The sequence below is a fragment of the Pavona decussata genome, unplaced genomic scaffold (assembly GCF_977016875.1).
Source record: "Pavona decussata unplaced genomic scaffold, jaPavDecu1.1 SCAFFOLD_56, whole genome shotgun sequence".
NCBI classification, from domain to species: domain Eukaryota; kingdom Metazoa; phylum Cnidaria; class Anthozoa; order Scleractinia; family Agariciidae; genus Pavona; species Pavona decussata.
Window position 1 is genome coordinate 1,090,560 of NW_028145478.1, and position 10,271 is coordinate 1,100,830.

Consider the following 10,271-nt stretch of genomic DNA (forward strand, 5'->3'; position numbering starts at 1 on the left):
CATTTACCGAGGTGGGTCCTCATGTGGGAATGAAGACTAATTCGTGACGCACACGAGCAGCCACAGATGCTGCATGAGAATGAGTCCACAGAAGCAGGGCGCTGTTTCCTCCTCTCCTTCTTTGCCAGGATCGCAGCTGCTCTGTTGACTTCAAAGTGTTTCGTGCCTTAAGCGCACAGATAAGTCCAAAGAGCTCTTTTACAGGCAGTTGCTTCCCAAGAGTTAACGTCAATGTTGCAGGTCTTGACGGTTCGCCTTCAGAGCGTCCTTGTACCTCTTAAAGGGTCTTCCCTGGTCGCGATTCCCCTCCTTTAGCTGTCCGTACAGCAGCATCTTCGGGATCCTGTCGTCCTCCATTCGGACATTGTGTCCTGTCCATAACAGCTGACGCTTGATGATCAAGCGCTTAATGCTGGGGAGGCTGCACTTCTCCAGGACCTGGAGGTTGGACACTCTGTCCTGCAACTTGATGATCAGTTTGATCAGTTTCTCAAACAGTGATCTTGCAGATCTTGCGCAGACATTGTATTGAAACTACTCCAGCTGCTGGATGTGCCGGCGGTAGGTGGTCCACGTCTCGCAGCAATACAGAAGCCTGCATAGGACCACAGCTCTGTATACATCAATCAAATAAACAGGTGATAAACGTAGAACTCATAACCCAGTCTAAACTATCTGCAAAATCCTCCAAATACGGCTGGAAATGACCGAGATAGAAGCGAAAAACATGTGAGTAGGAGTTTAGTCCTTCCACCCCCATTTTACGGGCTTGTAAATCCCCTTGTAAGAGCAAAAATATGAAGGCGCCGGTATTGTGGCCACTTACAGGGAGGGCAGTCGTGCAGGTTTGTAAAACCGCCTCATAGATACCGCTGTTTCGACAAAGGTTGTCCAAAAAACAGCATAAAAGCGTACGCGACAATACCCAATCAGTTTACATAAAAACTAAGAATCCATAATCCCTCGATTGTACAGCGAAGACCTGTGATGGCGGGCAATATGTTTTCTGAGTTTTTAGTGAATTTTACTGGGTATTGCCCAGATTACCTTCCGTCATTGTCGCGTACGCTTTTAGGTTTTTTTTTTTTTGTGGACAACCTTTGTCGCAACAACCGTGCAACCTCGTTCCCAGGTTGAGGCCGGTGCCAATATTTATTACCTATGTAAACCTGTTTTTCTTGTTTTCAAGTTCCTTTGTCTATTTGGAGCATTGCATGTCTTGCAGTTTGGAACGTTTTGAAAAAAACGTGTAAAAACAGCAGCGCCATCCTCTTTCATCAAGAATGCCGAGCTGTAGACTGAGAAAGACTGCGTGGTTAGGCCTTGAAATGGGGTAGCACTAATCTGCGGAACTGCAGACCGCGGAACCTGCGGAACCCGCGGAACCTGCGGAACCTAGAGAAATAACTAGTTTTTTTTCTTTTGCAACTTACATACCAGGTGTAAGGCTACAGCTGATTTCATTGCTGTGTATAAACCCGGATTTAATTCATTTTTTAACATGATTCGACCAAGAGAAAATGAGATTCGACAGTATGATACGTCGGTCATGATTCGACCGAGAGGTTACCGAGCTCATCGATAAACTCGCAAAGTCATGAAGGTTCTGCACTTGAGGTGGCGGGTGATTTATCACCAATATTTGTACGGGAGCTCGATAAATAACAGCCAAATGAATGTCCTTTTTACGAGTACCGCATTTGTTTCAAAAATCCATAGATTGTATCGGCAACGTGGCGAGGTGAACCGAAAGAGAAGAAAAGGACGACAATAACACTTGCGTGGTATATCAGCCATAAAACGACAGTATGTTGCCCTCACGAATTCATTTCTCTGTTTGGCAATCACCCTCAGTAGTCTGAAATGTCAGCCGTCTCCTCCCCCTAACCCACAGGGGGCGCCCCCTGTGGGTTAGGGGGAGGAGACGGCTGACATTTCAGACATCACCCTCAGCTGAAGTTCAGAATAGCAAAACGATAAGCTTGGGACGTTTGGCAACCAGCCATTTCATATACCAGCATATACTAGAAGAGATAATTTATGTATACTCTGGTGTAACTGCAAACTTTGTTCGACTTCAAACAAAGGAAAAATAATGAGTTAGACTTGCCTTTTTGTACGTAAAACCGAGGCGCAGAATCGATCGACACATTGTTGCAATGTTAAGCCAGGTCCCTGTAACGGCGTGGTGACCAGTCTTGGAATTCATCTAAATAGAGTTCCGGCCTGCTCCTTATCATCGCCTCTAAAACTTTGTTTTCTCTATCTGTTCCAATACCAGGCAAAGAAACGTTTATGCTAGCATATATTGTTCAAGAAACCAAACATAAACAAAACAAACACGAGCTTACAAGACAAGATTCTTTGCCGTCCTTTTCTTCTCTTTCGGTTCACCTCGCCACGTTGCCGATACAATCTATGGATTTTTGAAACAATTGCGGTACTCGTAAAAAGGACATTCATTTGGCTGTTTTATTTATCGAGCTCCCGTACAAATATTGGTGATAAATCACCCGCCACCTCAAGTGCAGAACCTTCATGACTTTGCGAGTTTATCGATGAGCTTGGTAACCTCTCGGTCGAATCATGACCGACGAATCATACTGCCGAATCTCATTTTCTCTTGCTCGAATCATGTTAAAAAATGAATTAAATCCGGGTTTATACACAGCAATGAAATCAGCTGTAACCTTATACCTGGTATGTAAGTTGCAAAAGAAAAAAAACTAGTTATTTCTCTAGGTTCCACAGGTTCCGCGGGTTCCGCAGGTTCCGCGGTTCCGCGGTCTGCAGTTCCACAGATTAGTGCTACCCGTAAAATTTAACTGACCAGTGATCTAAAATTAAGCTGTATAGCGCAGCGCTTTACAACGCTTTCTATTTTTATAGGTGAAATTATAAGGAAATTAAAGTTTGTAATATACCTTGATATTCTGTAGTCAGTTTTCTCTTCTTGCTTCATTTCGTGTTAGTGTAAGATTTTTTGTACTGAAACTTCAGTACTATTTACAAAAACAGGAGCAGACAAAAGTAGGCTTTCACTGAACCGGCTCACTTATGGTAGTCTTCCTCATTTGTATTTAGTTTAGTAAAATATCTTTCATGTATATTAATGTATTTTTTAAGTAGTTTAACATTTTAGGATCATTTCAGTTGCCATGAACCAATAAAATTCTTGAGATAAGAGGCAAGGATTACCTGATTTGTATATTTAGTTTTACAAAGTAGAATTCATGTGCATAACGTTTATTAGATTTTTTTTGTACGGTACGCCATACCTTGAAGAAATAATCAAGGAGTCAAATGCCAACAGCTAAAGCTCTTTAGAAATCCGTGTACATTTATTGTTTGCCAATATTGTATTAAAAAATAATCAAAGAAAGAGTGAAGGAGGAAACGACAGACGATAGGGTGATTTCTTTTAGAAGACCATTCAAATTACATTTTTAGCAGCTGAACTTCTTTTCGAGTTGGCTGCTGCTGGACTGAAGCAATAATGAAAATTGAAGATAACAATTAAGGCCTAATGATATATAAATATAGAGCATGAATATATAATTTATATTAAAATCAATATTTGTTGTAGAAGGAATTTCGTTTTCTTTTCAGGAAACCCTGAACAGTTCTAGGTAGTTAGTAGTTAGTGTTGTTTACTCTTAATTGCTTGATAATTAGTTTCTTTCATGTGTTTTTGACATATTGACTTTGACTTCAGTGTAGGTGTTCATTTTATCGCAAAGTTTTGCTTGTGATTTAGCTGTAGAATGCTTGAAATAGTTTATCCTTACCGCATACTCGGCATTTCATGACTTTGTAGTCAGTACTAGTTGTTGTCTTTGTAATAAACAAAACAACTTGACTTTTACTGTCTATTTTCTGTCGTCTCTTTTTCTTTTTCTCCTAAGTTGAATAGGTGTCTGACCGCGGACTGAATCCATTATGAAGCTATTCAAAGTGGCAATGTCTACGATATGAGAAACGGATGATGTCCTGAGTAGATTTTGCAAACATAATTGGCTCAGTATTAACATGGGCTAATGAAAAAAACGTCCGTAACGAACTAAGTTCAGAGGCTTTCTGTCAACTTAAGAGCTAGTAGACTGCGCCAGGCGTTCACAACACGTGTGGGACAAAGAAAATGGCAAAAGTTCTTTCTTTCCATTTTGTTTTCATTTTTCCCAGTTCGCGCCACTCCTCACCGTGAGAACGCTTGGAGAAGCCTACAAGACTAAATTGTCGTGACGAACAACAGAAAATACTTCTATAAGTGGCTCGATAAAAAAAAAAATTCATCGTTGCAGTTCCTCCTCACTTGCATGCTGGGTGTATATGCTTCCAGCAGGAAAGTGATGTAACCACCAGGTCATACCGCTTGTTATTTCGCTATAAACGGAACTAAGGCGAAATATTTCGTCAAACAGTTTCATACCAAAATGGCTTTGAAGAACCTAAATGGTTTATATAAGAGAGCACTTCCCCACGAACGAGGAGAAGGTGAGTTACTGAGCCTCAGGTGGTATAATGAGTCCGTATACATCACGTGTTCCGAGAGACATATGCTAACGTATAAGGACATCAGCGTATAACGTCTGTATAATGACCAGTATACGTTTATATATTTCTTAAATCCTTTGGCCTTTCAGAAAAAAATCCAGCCCGGTATAAGGCCCCCGGCCCTTGGGTGAACCAATGTGATTAGTCAAGAGAGGAGATCCTTCATCCTCTCTTGGATTAGTAGAAGGTTGGTTGTTCATCGTTGACCATTGTACAAATAGTCTTCCTCAGGGGAAGTGTTCAAAAGCCTAACGATGACTCAGCTCATCCTAGGAGTATGGGTCAGAGCCCCCTGCACTAATGCGACTATTTACCATTCAAGTCAATTAATTGTCCCTTCTGCCGCAGTGCTAGCTATATATATATATATAATTATTTAAAACTGGGTTATTGGATTATGCAATTCCAGAGGTTTGACTGGCTTACCGGCCATAATTGGACATCAGCCATTAGTATATAACAATTCAGCGACCTGGCGTTCTATGCAATCTGATTGGTCTGCTATCTTGGAACATTTAACATTGCCCACCTCCTAAGAGGTGAATAATTCTTGGCTCATGTTTCTGCCACAGAAACCACTAAAATTTATGGAGGAGACACTCATAAAACACAAAAGAGACCTCTATCGTTTACCAGCTTTAACCTGAAAAGACGTTACTATTTTCCGAGGTAAATCGGTCATGTTGTTAAGTTTGAACGAACAAAAAGTATCCGTGCGAGTGTAACGAAGTTAAGGATTTTACAGGAAATTACATGTAAGCTTAATACTTGTATTAACCACTGTTAAGTAAGAGATTAAAATAGCTAAATTCAAAAGATACCCGAGAAAGTTTCAGTGTCTGTGGAACATGACGGTGGATGAACTCGAAGAAGAAGATATGTTGGTAACTACAGCTATAACAAATCAAACTTGCTGACACGGTAAGTCACTGTGTTTCTCAAAGCACCCGAAGAGCCGGCTTTCCGGTCACGGAGAAAAGTAATTTTCTGACCTCAACGTGTTTCTTTTTCTTAGAAAACTTGAAATGTTTTTTATTTCAAAGTTTTCATAAATTGAATGTTCGGTAATGAATTTTGTGCATGTAACTGATAGTTTCTTGACTCCGAAATCCTTCGGAAGTTTGAGAAACGCATTACAATGATGCGAATTCACTCAAGCGCGCAACTTTCGTCAGCAATCTTCATACATCTTGACTTCGGCGGCTTCGCGAATCTGTCCCCTGAATCTTAACATGAGTGAAATTTTCAAGAAAATTTTTCCCTCTATGTGATAAATACGCCAGAATCGCAATGAGTCGATCTTTGTAGTTTTAAAGATTAATTTTGAATTGTAAATTGTTCTAACAAAGTTTTCGCAAATTACCCTCGTCGTTTCGCGACTCGGGCAACTTCGGAAAACTTTCAGAACTTTGAAAATACGCGTGAAAATTAATACTTAATTCTATTCGGCCTCACGCGATTTCATAAACAAATTCAAGCGAACATTCTTTCTTCCCCGTGACTGCATTTTTGCACGCTACCCGGTCTAAAATGTGTCAAAGACGTCGTTATATAAAGGGCTGCTTTACATGTCAGAGGAAGAGCGTTCTGTGACGAGACAAAGAAAGGCTGCTGAGGGAGACTAAAATTGGGTCGTTCGGGCAATGGGAAACGTAAAATTTTATGGAATGACATAAACTTGATTTGGGGCGCGGTTTATTTTTGTTTTCCACAATTTTTTTTTTTTTTGAGGAAATGAGGCTGGAGACATAAGGTGAAATGCGTGAGACAATGGAAGTTTTCAATGACTCGGTTCGATGTCACGTCTATGCGAAGGCAGCGTGACATTCAATGTCACATGATCTTCATAGCACCCCCTTTCAGCTGGTGTCTTCCTAAAATATAAGGTTGTACGCAGGTAATCGGTTAGAAATGCCTGTGGAAGGGGCAGTGCGTTCTTTTAGTCGTCCTCATTTGGAATGTCCGGCTTGTTTTGCGAGGTAAGTGTAGAGTCCTTACTCATGTACAGTGAGTATGATATCGGCCTCACATTTCTCTTCATGTAGTCCCTTTGGACCAGTTGAATTACGCAGGAATCAGAGTACTTTTCCTTGTGTATACGGAGAACAAAGGACAGTCACCATGAAGCAATATAAAGCTTGAATACTTTAGTTTGTTTGGGGAATTAATTCGTTTCAACCTATTCAAATAGCTGAGTAGCTCAGGATTTAGGCTTGCTTCCTGTTAGGTTTGACCGAAACATTTGCATATATCGAATGTCGCAACACTGTATAGACCTTTTCACGGTTTTTTCAATTTTTGATAAGGACCAGTTAACGAATATCCATCGACTGGAAAGAGCGCCTTAAAATTAGTAAACTTGCCAAGTATGAAAGTGATATGTCAGAAACGAGCAAAGATAATTATAGCTCTGCAAAGCCGCGAAATGTTACAGCTTGTTTGTTTGGTGGGGGGCACAAACCCGGGGGGGTACTCCAAAAAAAATTGGGTAGGGGTGTGCGGCCCGCTTCCCAAAACCCTTACCCTATTTATGACCAAAATCTGCGATTTTCCCTACCCTATATATGACCTGAAGTAGCTTCTTCTAAAGAAAAAAACAAACCCAGGACTACAGTGCAAAAATCTATACCCAATTTATTACCTAAATGGCGGCAAAGTGGCTAAAATCGATACCCTATTTATGACCACAACAGCCGAAAAACCATACCCTTTGGGGCCGCACATACTTATATAGCTGATATAAGGGAGTACCCCCCCCCCCCTTCCCCGGGGCACAAACCCCACCATATAAACGTCTGTAAAATCTTGCGAAATTGCGAATGCACATCCTCGTAAGTTTTCAACATATTACTCTCAAACTTGGCAACTTTAGTGATTATAAGGCGTTCTTCCTAGCGTTGTCGATGGACTTTCGTTAACTAGTCCATGTCAAAAGTTTAAAAAAACCGTAGAAGGGTCTATTGTATGACAGATTAGCCTATGTTTTTGATGTGTTTGTTTGATGAAAGCTCTGGATTTTGTCCATTTAATAATAAAGACCCATGAACCAATGCACGTTATATGCTATTGTACAATTCTCAATTTATTCTGCTGTCGTTGATTTGCATGTCTATTCATTCGTCCGAAAGTGTCAAGTCATGGATGTCACAAATATGGCGTTGATATCCTTTGTTCGAAAACATTCGACCCGCCTGCGATGGTTTGTCATACACCTTTAGACCAGCATTTTGTTTTTGCCTTGTGACATTCACATTTTTTTTCTTTGCAATACTATTTTATACATTTGTGGAGGCTGTAACAGGACCCATTGCATACCAATTTACGTAATGTACGCCCCGTAATATATCCTCTTCGCAATTCGTGATTTTTGTATGGTCATTCACGATATCGCAACATCCCATGTATGCTCATCGTTCTTGACAGTTAATGGTTATTATAATCAAAACTAGGCTGCCTTGTTTATGGAAGTCTCTTCCGTGTAATTTATGGTAATGCAATTGTCAAATAATTTGACAAACAATTATGGTTTTGTGCCACAATCGTGCGCGACTTACAAACGTACCTGAGTGAGTTGGTGAAAATCAAGGATGAGTAAGGACACTATTCCATACATGATTGGGTAGGCTTGCCAGTCACGTTAGTTGAAACTTTGGGTTGGATTTTTATGTTTATTGCTCAGCCATTTGTTAGAATTTTCAGATGTGAGACCAGTTGAGTAATTTTATATATTAGGCTAATGTTTAACTAAGTTTGTTTCATTGTGCTGTTGGTGTATTGTACTCGTGATATCAGCTTTAGCTGGTGTGATCTTTTCATCATTAGATGTTGAGTCATGAAAGCAGTAAATCTTATCAGCTCCCATCAGCTTCACAGACTAATCCTGTTGTATTTTGTAGTTAATGGTTTTAACGGGGGGTTTAGGGCAGCCATTTGCATGGATGGAAATGACAAATATTTTAAAATATTTCCATAAAAATATAATATATTTCCCAAAGGAGATTTATGTTACTGTTTTGTACCTCCAATATTGCTATTGTGTAAACAGGTTTAAACAGTGAAAGAAGCTCCAGAATAAAACATGGATCAGTGATCAGTAAATTATGTTCTGAATGCAACTCGACTTTACAAATCACTGTGGGATGATAAAAAAAATTAGACCAATTATTATTTAAAATGAACTAGAAGACTGGAGATACACAAAACTGAAGCCCATGAATGTGGAACACCAAGGCAGAAACCAACTGAGATTTTAGAAAAATGGCAAAAGCATATTACATGATTTAAGCAAGTGAGATGGAATTTTTTTTGTTGGATGCAGTCAATTCATTTGCTGGGTGAATTTTTTAATAGCCTGTGAGATCTTTCAGATAAAAAACCAGGAGTTTCCCTGGAAATTATGGGAGACTTAGAGGTCATGCAGACACAATCCTGCACAACTTTTTTTTAAGTATGATCACTTGGATGCAGAGCACAACATCGATTAAGAGAACCCTTTGTTGCAGACGGTTAGGAAAATCACTTATCAAATCACTGATCAAATCACATCTCAAAATAATTATTGGTATGTAAAATTGTCAAGATAAATGGGTCTTAAGAAAACAATGCAATGGCAGTTTTTCAGACTGTATTATAGGTGTGACCATGAGGGCACTAGATGATACTGTACACCATTGTTCATTAAAGCTTAACAATAATTATTAGTCCAACCACTGTGCTAATTAATTGTTGCTTTTATATGCTATTGACTGCATGACCAACAACATTAAGAACTGGTGTATAATTCTTCAGGAAATAGAGAACTTGTTCTTTTCTTCTCTTCCAGCCTGTAAAGTTATTTGCTTATCTGTTTAAGTATTAAATAGTCATTTGTATATAATAAATGTACATGTGCCAAATTCACCTGATAGCCTGCCCAAGGTATTCCCAGCTGTAGCTTCTCTCTGCCAGAAAGAAGCAACAGCTGGCATGGAAATACATCAATCTGCATTTTGTCAGCTAGATTCCCCAGGGCTGAAATGATTGTTCCTGATTTTTGGTTTTATCAACGAAGTTAATAAAGTAAATTGACCACCATAAAGAGATAATCTAGAACTGATGTTTTGAACATTGGCTCTTCATCAGAATGAATCAATTAAGGAATTGGTTGTGTGTGGTTTATATATATATAGTGATTCCCTTGTTTTTCTCTGACAATGGGTGAATGCTTGAAATGTCAGTATAATTCTAGAATCTCTTCATGGTGACAAATTTACCTTATCAACTCAGTCAATTACAAAACCAAATATTTGTTAATCCACAGCTACCTCAATGATGCAACACCACAATTTCTTTAGAAACTAACACACTTATTTTATGTTCCTACTTGACCTAATTCAGGCAAGCTAGCCTAATTATAATAATTATATTAATTATATTATATTAATTAAGCTCCTCTGTGATTGTTAGGGCCCTTCATTTTGCCAGCTAGTGTTCCCTGACCTGTAAAGGAAAATTTATTTATTGTCCAACTGAATTACAGACATGCCAATTACTGGTAGACAAGACTCTTCACGAGCACAGCGGGCTGGCTTGCATGGTCACTTAAGTCTGGCTTACAATGTCAACTTTCTTGTGACTGTTTACATGTATGTGTGTGCTTAATTATCTCATGACATAATTAGGACAAGTACAAGGCAAAATATATGCATACATATTACTGCTGAGCTCTTGTGCTTATA

General features: G+C 39.3%; 1 protein-coding gene across 1 annotated transcript in view; it reads left to right on the plus strand.

The window, feature by feature from the left end:
- Nucleotides 1-6,380: 6,380 nt before the first annotated feature.
- LOC146480069 (aldehyde oxidase 3-like) overlaps nucleotides 6,381-10,271 on the plus strand; it is a 47,298-nt gene continuing 43,407 nt past the window's right edge. The window contains exon 1 of the mRNA XM_085110147.1: nucleotides 6,381-6,533. Coding sequence (XP_084966273.1) covers nucleotides 6,466-6,533 — 68 coding nt within the window. The 5' untranslated portion in view covers nucleotides 6,381-6,465. The remainder of the gene's footprint in view (nucleotides 6,534-10,271) is intronic.